Below are 13,851 nucleotides of genomic sequence, written 5' to 3'. Positions count from 1 at the left end.
TGCATCCTAACCTCTGCTGTGAAGATGTGACCTCCTGTCGTATCCTGCGGTCGCTCACTCGTTGTAAAATCAGGCTGCAGTGGAGCAGTCAGGCAGAAAGCATGGGGGGTCCTTGCACTGCAGAGACAGGGGTTTCTGAAGTGTCGCTTCCCGCTGGTGTCGCCAGCAAGGAGACGGTGTACAACTGCTATGTGTTTATTACTTAAACTAGCAGCATCGACACAGCTTTCTGAGTGACGTGTGTCAAGCTGAGCTGCACTCGCTCGTGCTGCTGTAAGACGGTCACAATCCAATTCAAAGCACGCTTTTCCCCTCTGCTGTACTGAGCCTTCGCCATAGTGTATCGGCTTTATTAATAACACGCTTTACCATACCTCGCTATTCGCAGAGTGAGTCGCTATGCTTTACCATGCTTTCTCACGTTCTTACAAGAGGAAGACTCTGTCCTTTGTGGTGGGGGGTGGTTATAATCAATATAATTTATTTTCTAAGTGATATATAGCACACACCTTTGTACAAATGGGCTTTTGTACAGAAGTTTGAAGAAAAGTGATCAGTCCCATTTAAATGAGGCAAATTACAATCCTATCGGTTGACACTTCCCACAACCCGCCACTGACACCCGTACTAGTGCGCATGTGCTATGATCAGCCATTGAATGGATGATAATGACCCGCTAAACCTGCTGTTCGGCTCAGCGGGTACCCACTGCCTCATTTCAATGGGATACTGATTAATACTGAGAATGGCCATTCAATGGTCGATTACAATCCTATGCCCACGAATTAAGTATGTCAGTGTCCACACCGAATAGTCAGTGTCCACACGAATGAAAGGATCTTTATATATATATATATCTATATATATATATATATATATATATAGATATATGAATTGGTGTATATATTCACACACTAATGTGTGAAGTGCAGGTTTATTTAACGCCAGTATTGACGGTGCAGCCTATCAGAGTGGCTGCCTGTGCTGTTGCTGGTAAAAGTGAAACTTTGGGTTTAATGAACGAGACGGGGGAAGCTGAGACAAGCAGCCTTTAGCAGTTTAATTTTTCAAGTTAACTCGCTGAGTGAGATTTTAAAACATTAGAGAACACAGATTTTTATGAAGAAACACGATTTTACAGTTTCCTGCACCAGAACTATATCAATACATCCTTAATATTCTTGTTTTAGTGCAGATGATAGTATTCATGTATTTCTCCTTACACAACCCTATTCTGTTTTCAAGTCTGTGTTGACGAGTTACATGCAGGGCTCACTTGAGCAGGAATTATTCTACTAAAGTATATAAACCGTAGAATTATGTTCAATTAAATATGTTTTTGGGTTTCTGAGCCGTATTTCACCAGTTGTAAAGTGGTGTGTGTGTGTGTGTGTGTGTGTAACAGAGCGGCGTGATATTCCGGGACGACTGTTTCAAAAATTTACCTACCAAAATAGGGCTTGCGGGGACACAACAAAACATACCCAACATTACAGTAAAAAAAAATTACTGAAAAACATAAATAAACAACAAATTCCCAATGAACAAAAAAAACTATATTTTATGCTGTGCCGCACCCGGCGCAAATAACAAAACAAAAAAATTAAATCCTTCGCTCTAACCCGTCCTCCTTAGGACCCAGCAGGGAGAGCGACGGCCAAAACGAGCAAAAAACTTTTTGTAGAACGTCGACAACGGGCTCCCCTACTCTCTTCAAACGAGCAATTGGGGGGAGGCTGGGCCAGCTTATTTTAGGACGCCGGGCGGGAGACGCACACGGACTCCTCACCACCTAAAGGGGTTAGGACTTGTTCGAATAACACAAAACGCTAAGCACAACCAAAATAGGAGAATAAAAAAAATATATAAATAACCACGAGACACTGCGTACAAAATAAAATAAAAAAAAACCAAAACTTGGGAAAAGAAAAGAAGCAGCTCTCTGCGTGTGCCTGAGTGAGTGAGTGGATTTCCCAGCCTGACAGCTTTATTTGTGTTTGAGATTCGTGGTTGTTTATCTCTTATTTGTGCTCTGTGAGAGCTGCAAGTGTTTATTTTTGTTAAACCCTTTTATTTCTTGGTCTTGCTCAGCCCTGCTCCCCTCTGTTAAGCGAGCATTCGGGTCAGAGGTGTTTAATTCTGTAGAGCAGTAACACCGCGTCTTTATGCGCCCACAGTGAAACGAAGCCATTTCAATTGATCTGGAGTATTCAGTGAGTAATTGTTCGTACATTTTAATTTGCAATGTTCGTGTAAAGCAATTTCTTTAACAATGTAGCCGACACGTACCCGACCTGTCCTCAGTAATTAAACTAGTGGTGCAAGCCGGGAATCTTTTGTTTAGTGTGTTTTGTTTTTATTTGTTTGTTTTTCTCTGTTTGACTCCCAGTGGGTTTCTGGTAGTAAATGCAGTCTTGGGTCCTCCAGATCTGTCCTTGTCCCCAAGCATAAGCGACGCGTGTAAGAGGTCAAATAAAGTGCCCCTGCATGCAGGTGTGCGTATGGGCAGGGGCTGTGCCGTGTCACTGCCGCTTCGCAGCCAGCGGCTGGAGTGAGATCGCGGGTGTTCTTGCATTCCAGCCTGCGGGAGTTTTGCGGATGCGCTGCTAATTCATAATAACACGCTTAATCTAGCGGCAGGGATTGCTTTCTCTTGCTAGGACATAATGGACAATTATGTGGAGAACCTGTCATGTTGCAAAAGAACGATATGCAGCCTAATTATGGGCCGCAAACATCGATGGCTGAACCTGCAAGCTCCCGGCCGATGTGTGGACCCCCCCCCCCATATATATATATTCATCCTGTAAAGATTATTGTTGTAGACATTTCAGTAACAGTCACTCCATCAGTGTATCTCTGCACATGTAAATTAAGATGATTATAAGAAATGTGATCTCAGCAACAGTACAGATAATAATGAGTGATAATATTGGTTCCATTACTGCTTGTTGTTGTTTAAGTGTGCATGGGATGCGCATACACATGCATGTAAAATGGATTTAATACCTAGTCTAGTTCATGCTAGTAAAAGAATGAGTCCTCCTGTGTTTCCTTGGTAATAAATTACAGAGACTGTGCCAATAAGTGTCTTTCTATTCCTTTAAATAAAATCTCTAACATGAGGAAATTAAAAAGTGATGCTATGACTAAGGTAATGAAACATATTTTTTAGGAAACATGCTATTTGTATTCATGAACAGAATAATCTCCTGTATCAACAGTTATACTGAACTATTGGTGTTCGTGCCTGTAAATAACCCTCCCTACTGGGGACAGTGTTGAAGTAACCAGAGGGCTATACTGTCACTCCCGATTCTGGCACGTCTCTCTTGTGCTGTAAGTCATTAGATCCTTTCGCATGGAAGGTCTTGGTTGCAAGGGTATGCAGTTCTTTGATGGACCAAGATTCAATTAAAATGTGTTTGCCCACTCATGATGGGAATGAGAATGTAGAGATGAGAGCCCAGCTAACAAGATTCAAGTTTTTGCAGGTATCAAGCTTTTAAAGACACACCTGTGGTGGCTTTGACAGACTCGCTGAGAGCAGAAACTGACCCAAGAATGTCACAGCTACTGGCATCAGGCTGATCTTTGGGAAACAAATTGAACATCTGTGAAAATATTTGTGATACTGCAACAAATATTGTGTGTTTTAAATGTGTTTTTAAAGAATGTTAAACCAGTAGAAGATATTATTCGCAGATCTGTGTAAGGCCTGTGAGTGTAGAGTAGCTAAAGTCTAAATAATAACTGACTACAAGGTTTCTTTTCTTAGCAAAAACTTTGTATATTTTTTCTTTATAATTGTCATGAACTGTACTGAGCACTTATATAAAGTATCAAACAAAGAAAAAATATTCGAGTGAAACTGCTGAAACGCGGAATTGTCTTCCTCTCTTGTATTGTTCTATTTCCAGTTCTCCAAATCTGCTTCGGCAGCTTGTCCTCGCTGATGAGGGCTACATCACCCACGCTCAGCATGGGAGGGTGTGTTGCATTGCTACTGTGCGCTGACTGCAAGTACTGCTTTCACCAGCGGCTCCAGAAACTGTTCACGAGTCTGTGCCGGCATTGCCACCTCTGGAACATCTCCTCTTCACTGTTGGTTAGGTGGCTGATCGACTGCTGGAAACTTCTGAGGTGGTAGTGAGGTGAGTGATCTTTGGATTGGAAATTATCGTTCTGTAATGTTGTTCCTAATGAAGAGACACAATTTCACTGGAATACTTGAATGAAGAGCTTAAACACAGTCACACTGTCACCAGTCATTACTGCAGTTGTTTTGGTTTTAATCAGTGACTCTTCAAAGCTTCTGAAGGATATCTCCTGTATTGGGCTGTTTCAGAGAGCTTTTCAATCCTCAGCACCCCACTGCCCTGCCCAGTGCTGGTGGCTTGCTATGTTGTCTGAAGTGAACCCACCTCCTGCACCAGTTGAGCAGTGGAAAGTACATCCCTTTTTCCCCACTGTAGGCCTGTAAGTTTTAGGTTTGGTATTTTTTGCGAGCCAACAAAAGAGATGATAATGTGTACATTCCCTGATTCTTTTACTCATGGCTTTCCTATTGGCTGAAGTATAATGCTGGCTCCAGAAATCCACCTGCTGTAATTGCAAACTCCCTGGTGGAGACTATGCTACAGTTCTGTGTTTGCTAATAACCCAATGTAGAAAAAGGTCATGAAACAACAAAATGAGGAAGATACAATTGCAGCATTCCCTACTTGAAACAGTCTGACTTTCTCTCCTGTTTGTATTTTCCAGGTTCCAGAACAGCAGTTAAAGTAAGGGCGAGCAGTGACTGCGGGAATGGTGTCACCAAGTCAGGAGGATTTTGAATACTCCAGCAAACACGCAGAGGAAAGAAACCATATCTCTGATCTGACTGAGGGAAGAGTTTCAGTTGGTCACGAAACCTTGCATCACACCAGCGAATTCACACAGGAGAGAAACCATATCAGTGTTCTGACTGTGGGATGAGGTTCCCTTTAAACACACCACGCGAACTCGCAAAGGATGAGAAACCATATCGCTGTGACTGGGGAAAGACGTTCATTTCCTTCAACAAACCTGCTATCACACAGCGGAACCCACTTTTCCAAATATATCCGAGCTGGCTGGTTGCGAACTCGCACAGGAGAGAAACCATATCGCTGTGACTGTGGAAAGATGTTCATTTCATCAACACACCTTGTATCACACCAGCGAACACTTTTCACAATATATCTGAGTGGGCTTTGAGTCCCCTTTCTCGTTTATAACCTGCTTTTAATCTGGAGCCCGTCAGGCAATAAGGGAGATGATTCTTTTTCACAATTACCTGGAAATGGCACAGAAAGGAATGAAGACTCTGCAGATAAAGGACTCCACTTAACAAACCAGACTCAACTGGACCGAGCAGCGCCATCCACATACAGCATGATAACAGCATCTACAAGCGCACGTGGGCTGCAAGGCAGGCTGGTGTGTTAAAATGAGACATTTCTCACTGCAAACAGTACTTTCAAATACATGCTGAACAGACTCCTTTGTGTTGTGTGAAAAATGACGTGGGCATGTCTACTGTGCGTCCTGCTTACTTACAGGTAGAGGAGGATATAATATAATCACACCCAAACCAGAAGAAAACCCATCTATCAAACACAGTGTACTTTATTAATGTTTTGTTTTGTTACTGTGTGCGCTATGAATGTGTGTTAACATTGTGCAAAAATGAATACAATAGTCATTTAAATGTGAGTCGAAATTAACCGGTTAAAACATCAGACAGATAAGTGAGCTCATTGAGGGCGTGTCTGTGGTAAAGACGCTCGTTCTAGGACTGGGAATTTCAACCAGGTCCGCTTAGTAATCATATCACTCACACTCGCTGGTTGTTTCTCATTTCAACTTAAAATTTTGTTATATTGTTGTAGAGATGTCTGGTCGTGGCAAGGGAGGTAAAGGAAAGGAGGCGCTAAGCATCATCGGAAAGTGCTATGTGATAACATCCAGGGCATTACCAAGCCTGCTATCCGCCGCCTGGCTCGCCGCGGAGGAGTGAAGCGAATCTCCGGGCTGATCTATGAGGAGACCCGCGGGGTGCTGAAGGTGTTCCTGGAGAATGTGATCCGGGATGCCGTCACCTACACCGAGCACGCCAAGAGAAAGACCGTCACCGCTATGGATGTGGTGTACGCGCTGAAGCGCCAGGGGCGCACTCTCTACGGGTTCGGGGGCTAGAGATTTGGACACGAAACACGAACACAAAGGCTCTTTTAAGAGCCGCCCACCCTTTCATTTAAGGAGCTTTGAATTATAAAATAAACTGCACTTAGGAAAACAGTGTAATGTTTAAAAGGGGAGGAATGCGTCTTTATTAACTATGTTTTACGTTGTTTACAAGGATTTTGGTTTCGGTGTATTTTTTAACTGGCACCGGTAACTGGTGTTTTATTGCTTATTTCACGCCGTGTTTCTCAATTCTTTCTCAGTTTAAACTACGTTGTAGATTTCTGGAGTCTTTCAACACAGATCTGGATCTTTTGATGAAACGTTTAATTATGTAATTGAATAAATGTATTCAATGGAATAAAAATAAAAGTAACCCTTCGTGTTAACAATGACTAAACACGAGCTCTGTTAAACCGAGCCCCCCATCCTTGTGCAGCATTAAAGCCCGGTAACATTTTTTTTTTAAATTTGCTCAATTTAGTTTTCCTAAACCAGTCAAATAAAAGCGGTAAATCCTGAACCAAAACTTATTGAATCCACAGCATCGTCTTTTCTGAATTCGAGGCGAAGTATCACAGTTCAAGCTGCTGTGAAACAATCGCTATCTTAAACAGAAGCACACAGTCAAAACCATCGATAATGATATTGAGTTTCAACACGTTTAATGAGCGCAACAGAGCGCCCCGGGGTTCACAATATATCTGTATTTGTTGTATATTTAAGACGCATCGGGAGTGGGGTTCAGTATTACTGTACATTGAATTATTGACGCATTTAATAAAAGAAAAAGCAAACCTCTGAAGTGACGGTTGTAAAAAAGGCGCCAAGTTCAAATTTGAACTAAAAAAAAAAAAAACACTCCGCTCTCGGCAAAGTCACCACCCCTTCCCTTGCGTTTAAAGAGCTCAACCAATCACAGCGAAGCACTCCGCCCCACGGGAGCGTTGGTTGGTTCGTAGTTGAACATTCTCAATGTGAATGATTGTTGGGTAGTAATTTGCATACAGGCTGTATAAATACCGGCGCTGTGGGGCTGGTTACTCATTCATCTTTGAGCTGCATCAGAGAAAGAAAATACCAGAACCGAAAGCTGCACCTGCGCCGAAGAAAGGCTCCAAGAAGGCTGTTGCCAAGAGCCAGCCTAAGGGAGGAAAGAAGCGCAGAAAGAGCAGGAAGGAGAGCTACGCTATCTACGTGTACAAAGTGCTGAAACAGGTCCACCCCGACACCGGCATCTCTTCCAAAGCGATGGGCATCATGAACTCGTTCGTCAACGACATTTTCGAGCGCATTGCCGGCGAGTCGTCCCGCCTGGCTCACTACAACAAGCGCTCCACCATCACTTCCCGGGAGATCCAGACAGCCGTGCGCCTCCTGCTGCCCGGAGAGCTGGCCAAGCACGCCGTGTCTGAGGGCACCAAGGCCGTCACCAAGTACACCAGCTCCAAGTAAACCGAGCCCGTCCCTGCTCCGTCCTTCCAGCAACACAAAGGCTCTTCTAAGAGCCACCCAAAACACCACAGAAAGAGATGAATTCCGATTTCAATTGTACCTTTTATATTAAAACAATCGTATTGATGGAAAAGATTTGTTTTAAAGAAATATGCAGTGTGTTGCTGAATTGATATTTAAAATATATGCACTTATGTTTACGGCGATGTTTCTAACAGGAAATAGTTAACCATTAAAGCTGTAACTATTTGAGTTTCTATTAAACACTTTCTAACTGAATATTTCAACAGCACTGGCCACCCAAATACCCCACAAAGAGTACAGTTACTTCAGCGCTTTGCAGAATCTTTAAAAAGCCATGTTGAATCGAAGGAGGGTTTTTTTGGGGGGGGGGGGGGGGGGGATTTGAAGTATTTTAGACAAATCAAAGTTACAAATTCATCCTGTTTTAAAGTTCTATTTTTCCCTGTAAAATCGACCCGGTCTGTTTATTTTCTGCGGGAATAATTTAATTTTGATCTGTTTCAACAGAACTTCAAATATTACAAGAAACTCACTTTACATGCATGTATTCTAATAGACGTTCTTCCTAACTGAACAATTCGCTCAGGCTGGCATCTCATTTCTTTCATTTGTATCGCTGCCTCCACTGGCATACATTCTGTTGTACCTGCAGTTCAAGGGTTTGTTTCTGTAATGCTCTACATTGACACTCGAAACGAGGCATTTTGATTTGCATTTCATTTCTGAGCATTTCTTTGTTAATCCAGTGGAGTACTCTGCCCAGGTGAGCTTCTGCAGCAGGTTTGATTTGCCAGGTCGCACACACCTCAGTACTTGTGTCCCCTTTATATTATAATCATGTGTTCATAGACCTTGACGCTGTTGCTTGTCCAGTTTGTTTACATGCTTTGAATTTGCAAGTAGCAGCGCTTTCTGGAGCACCTTGACAGGAAGTGCAGCACCTGTTTCAGTGTGCTGGAGAGGAATCAAGACATGACATGTGATCTTCATACTGTTTGCACTGAGATCAATCACCTCGAGCAACGAAACGGACATGGATCAGTATAGAGATTCTCCTATAATGGAATTCCCATAGGCTAGAATTGCAGAGCTTGTCTATTGCTGCACTCTGATTTTGTTTCCATGTGTATGGAATATGTAGGCTCACATGTCCACTGTTGTTTTTGTTTTCTCATTTTAAGGTATTTTTTCTCATGCTTTAATGTGAGCGCCATCATCAAACTGTATCATCTTTTATATGAATCGCATCTCAATTCTAAACACCATACACGAGACTGGTGTTGTTTAAAGATGGCCCTCACATTAAACATGGAGGAAATACGGCTCAAGTGGCGATAGACAAACAGCTCATTTCTGCTGATATACCCTATAGCAGTGCTATTAAAAGTGAATATTTCATTTTTGGCTTGTATGCACAATCCTCTTGGGCTTTTTTATTTAAAGCTAATAAAAACAACTCGGGTCTGTGCAGTTAAGTTCGTCTTCAGAGCTGGTATTTACTCGTTTGAAAGCACTGCAATTGTTTTTCAAACTGAGTTAAACTTTGCATTGAGCCACACAGGGGGCCATTGTGCTTTTTCCTTTCTCAATAACAAAAAAAAGAATAAAGAAGCAAACAGGGGAAAGGGTAAGAGACGACAAGCGTAACACACTGGGGGAGAGAAATACACACGAGGATCACACAAATAGGGTGTGGGGCTGACAAGAGACATGCACATTAATTTAAGTGCAACCGCACAACAATTAAACAACACGTGGAACAATAATTTCAATTAAAAACAGAAAACCCTTCATTGTGTGCCCGCAGCGAATGCTGGCAGTTAGTGTAGTACACGCACACACGCAAACGTCGTTTTTTCAGGAGTTATTATCTTCGTGGGGACAGTTTCTCAATTTGTGTCCCGCATTGAGAGTTCCCCACATTGCAGTAATACCTGACCACACCAACACATTACACGCGTTGTGTTTTCGATACTTGTGGGGTCTCATTGACTCTCATTAATTTGTATTTACTAGTTCAGCTAAACCTAGTCAGAGTAGTAAAAGAACTTTTCAGAAGTGTTTAAACAGATTAGTTTAATACACATTTTTTTTTATTTCTTTAAAAAAACAAGACAGCAAAGTAAGGTTCGGAGCTCAAAATATGTCATTATTTATTTGAATCGGTAAACGATAAACCCTTTTTTTTTTTTTTAATGTGAAATTTAATGTTAATAAGATAAACACTTTCCAATAAAATCACATACAGATTGAACACAATCTGACGCCTGTCACACAAAAGCAAATATTAATTAAGTGGTCCATGAATAAGCATAAAAATAACGACAATTTAAGTAAAAAGTTCTGTTTAGTGTTTCCCTTTTAAGTGCTGGTTTGTGGAAACGTTGCCCCTTTAAATGGGAGGCCCTTGCACTTTTTAAACCCTGCACTGATGCACTATGGGGTTGCATCTTTTCCTGCAGAGAGGTTTTATTTTGTTGTTCCTGGCTGAAGGTTTGCAGCGGGATATGTAAAAGTGTTCAGGTTGGCTTTACAGAGTTTTGTTTATTGTAAAACTACATACAGTTAGAAAGCGTAATGCTTTTTACTAGCTTTTGTTTTTTGTGTACAATTTTAAAACATTTCTGTGCTGCGCGATCCCTGGTTTTCCTTTCTCTCGTGTTCTACTGGATCACCTACAGACCAGCACGCAAGCCGGGGCGATCAAGCGGATTTATTATAAGTAATATTTTATATTATTAGTATATTATTATTTATTTTATTATTATTGGAGGTTCAAGGAGAGCATTGTTTTGGATCTGGATATGTTTGTTTGTTTTGTTTCCGTTTTTGTCTTAACGTTTTTTGGTCAGCCCGGGTACGAGATGTTGTATTGGAGACTTGATTGTTTTGAAACGTCTGACTTATTGAAAATATAAACATTATGCAGTAGAGTAGATAAGTAATGCAAATACTGTTTTTTCGGTCGCTGGCTCTACCTGGCCCCAATCTTAGTGGTTCATTTCCGCCCTCTGTATTGCGCTTGGTCATATAGTCTATGGGGTTAACCCGGCGTTCTAGGGCTTATTGAGGGTTTCATTGTGTGTATGTTGTGCGTGGAACAGAAATAAAACTGTTTGAAACCAGCGAGCTAGCAAATCCTATTACGCTGTCAAACGTTCTGCCATTCTACTTAGACAGCATATTTAAAGAGTCTTTGTAGTAACCTGTTCTCTCCTGGGACTACGGGGGGGGGGTTTTTGGGGGGGCCTCGTGCTCAAGGTTGATTGTAGCAGTGTAGCATTACAAGCGATCCGTTGGATAGTCGTGAATGCATGTATGCTATTTAAGCGTAAAGTGCATATTTGTCTGTGCTGCATGTCTAAGTGTGTGTATTTCCTACAATGGAGTTTCTTTTTAACTTTGTCAACATCGCTGGACTCATGTAGTTCCAGTTTTTTTTTGTCATTGTAAATGGATAAATATCTCGGTGATTATCAAATTACAAACAAGTGAACCCCTTCTCAAAACCACTAACAGAGATGCCTTCCAACCCGTAAAAAAAAATATGGATTGGTTTAAAAGGAGTAGACATTAAACGTGCAAAATACTGCATTCTGATGGGACTTGAGAGAGAGAAATGGTGCCCACTTCTAATTTGACTACTTCACCCATAGGGAGCACAGAGTTTGCTGTGACCTCTGTAACATTACCTGCAACACAAGTTCAGTTCTCGCTTCCGTCAATACTAAAGACACCCTGCTAGTAAGATTTTGTGAATCCCTTGATGTCTTTGATTGATCCATTTATAGTTTCATTATTTTGCTGCAGTATACCGGCAGAACCCCCGGGTCTGATGCAGGGACGTGGAAGAGGAATTGTCCACAGTAAAGGGAGCTCATGAGCGAATGTTGACACGAGATGAACTGAGACTTGATTTCTTGGATTGCCTTCCCTGCACATGAAACAGGAGATGCCATGTGACAGCATCAAGTCAGAGGTGTCTGGTATTAAAGATGAGAGCAATGAGCTGGAGATCCCCCAGACAGCAGGACCAGGTCCCCTTAAAGAAGAGGTGCTGGGAATGGTATGTATGAAATACATTGTATTGTGTAGATGCCACTTAACCAGGTAATGATGTTAAACCCACAAACTTCGCTTCTTTCCTTTGTGCTGTTAACATGCAAAGATGTGTTTTTTAAGTGCTGTCCTCATCAAAAAAATGAACAGACTGCCCTCTGTGAGAAATCAGTTTTCAAGCCACCTGCATCCTGGAAAGGACCTGGTGTTTGAGGATCCCACTTCTTTACTTCAATGCCTCATTTATAGGTTTTGGATATTATTTATCACATCTAAGCACTTCATTTCTCTAGCAGGTTCGTCATTGCTCTCCATAATGGCAATCTTTTTAAATGATGCCAAAATCAGCTGTTCTACAGTACATTTAAGTTTTTTAAGTTTGCCCATGTCTGTCGGTCGTGTGCTGTCGGTGTTCTCTATGGTCTTTTCTCGTCGTTGTCAAGGGTTAAAACCAAAATCAAAAATGAATGGGTCGGATTGGCCAAGACAATTATCTCATTTATTTTTCCTTTTGAAGGTAAAACAAAAACCCCCCTTATCTGGTAGTAACACGGAGGTTGAAAGTTGCATGAATGTACCAGGCAACAAAGCAGGGATGAGCACTCATTCTTGAAAACCGCTAGCTGCTCTTTTTAAAGATCATAGCATTTTAATCCTTTTCGTTTTTCTTACAGCAGCAACGCGAGCCATGTGTGATGCCAGGCCAGCGTGAAGACTGATCTGACCGATTAAAGAGGAGCTCACGAACTTTGACGTGGTCCCCCAACATATTATCTGCAATGGCTTCCCTCCCATAAACACGAGTCTCTAGTGACGGTAATGCCAGGCAGTAGTAGTTAGGCTCCACACACGACTGATTTACGACTTGGGTCACTTAACCTCTCGAATTGGTCTCTCAATCTTGGTACACAGGGAACCTTTCGTCGGGGGGGACGCCCCCAGGACAGTGCGGACGCACGTACATCAAACCATGTACTTCGCTTAGACGGACTCTACGTCCCGCGCCTCCGCCCTCGGTAGAGAGGGTTGTCGTACGCTCCGATAACTATCTTCTGCAAACCCATCGAGGGGGTAAGGGTCTCACGTCAAGGGGTAGTCCACTTTTTTGTGCATTGAGTCTATCCGTGATTAACTACGGTAGTAAGGTATGATTGAACATCAGTATAATAGGTGTCGTCATACCACTCGCCGTCCCTCGTCTCCCAAGGGATGAATCGCTGCTAGTTATAGTGAGGACTCTGTTACAGTGTGACCAAGAGAGGGAATGTAAGTTAATGGTAACGGGGGCTAATTATATTATAGTAAAAGATCTACGGACCCGTGGCAGACCGGCTCAGGCTATCTCCGTCTCTGCAGACGGTCTGGAGTCATTTTTTATTGATATTATAAATAGATACAAAAATGAAAGGGCACAAGGGCCAGAATAAAGGGATTTAAACAGAAATAAAGCAATACAAAAACAAAACTTACAAAAATAACAATTTCCAGGCTGGGCAATGCGCCTTCACTGGATTCAAACTTTCCAAACAACCAAAAACAACGGTTAAATTTTTCCCGTTTCGAACCGAGACGGGTGTGGAGAGGGGTAATGATAAATGTTAGGGCAGGAGTTAGCGGTGGGGGGGGAAAGGGGTTCCTGGGTAAATAAGGGAACCAACCAGACAATACCACCCACCCCAACTTACAGCTCGGGGGTTGGAAGAAACCAACTCCCCCCGGGGCATAGAGGATCCATCCATGCCGAAGCCGCCGGGCCGAGGGAGAAATAACCGTGGGTAAGCCGTTGGGCTCTTTTCGGGCCGGTCCCCTCTAGTGGTCCACTCCAGGGTCGCAGAACGCCTGTCGTCCGCTAGAGACCATCTGTCCCAAGCGATGCGGAGCAGCAGGCGATCCAAATGTGTCATCCCGGAGAGGGCGTGGCATCCTGGGCGGTGCAAAGCAGGAATCCTTGGGCCATAACTCCTCCCCTCAGGGCTCCTGGGAGCGGTGGCGCAGAACCAGTCCCAGATCTAGGACGGTGGTGACGGTGTGGTGCGGAGGTGTGGGGGGCCCTGCTGCCCTGGGGATACTGCACCTCTTCATGGGGCCTGGTTGTTGGGGCAT

The 13,851-nt window shown here is 42.8% G+C and overlaps 1 protein-coding gene and 1 pseudogene across 1 annotated transcript; both read left to right on the top strand.

Moving 5' to 3' along the window:
* The first annotated feature begins 5,917 nt into the window (after positions 1–5,917).
* On the top strand, positions 5,918–6,442 carry LOC121310404 (annotated as a pseudogene).
* On the top strand, positions 6,365–7,737 carry LOC121310405 (histone H2B 5-like). Its single transcript, XM_041243590.1, has 2 exons — positions 6,365–6,420; positions 7,221–7,737. The coding sequence occupies exons 1-2, from the start codon at positions 6,365–6,367 to the stop codon at positions 7,663–7,665; spliced, it is 501 nt and encodes a 166-aa protein (XP_041099524.1). The 3' UTR covers positions 7,666–7,737.
* Positions 7,738–13,851: the final 6,114 nt, after the last annotated feature.

This window comes from Polyodon spathula, unplaced genomic scaffold (assembly GCF_017654505.1).
Source record: "Polyodon spathula isolate WHYD16114869_AA unplaced genomic scaffold, ASM1765450v1 scaffolds_2082, whole genome shotgun sequence".
Classification (NCBI taxonomy): Eukaryota; Metazoa; Chordata; class Actinopteri; order Acipenseriformes; family Polyodontidae; genus Polyodon; species Polyodon spathula.
This window is presented reverse-complemented; position numbering and strand designations above follow the sequence as displayed.

Bases quoted from the DNA above. Each gene is read 5' to 3' on its own strand.
- LOC121310405 (XM_041243590.1), top strand. From the start codon at position 6,365: ATGTTTTACGTTGTTTACAAGGATTTTGGTTTCGGTGTATTTTTTAAC. The intron at 6,421-7,220 runs GTAACTGGTGTT...ATTTGCATACAG, and splicing joins GTATTTTTTAACTGGCACCG to GCTGTATAAATACCGGCGCT.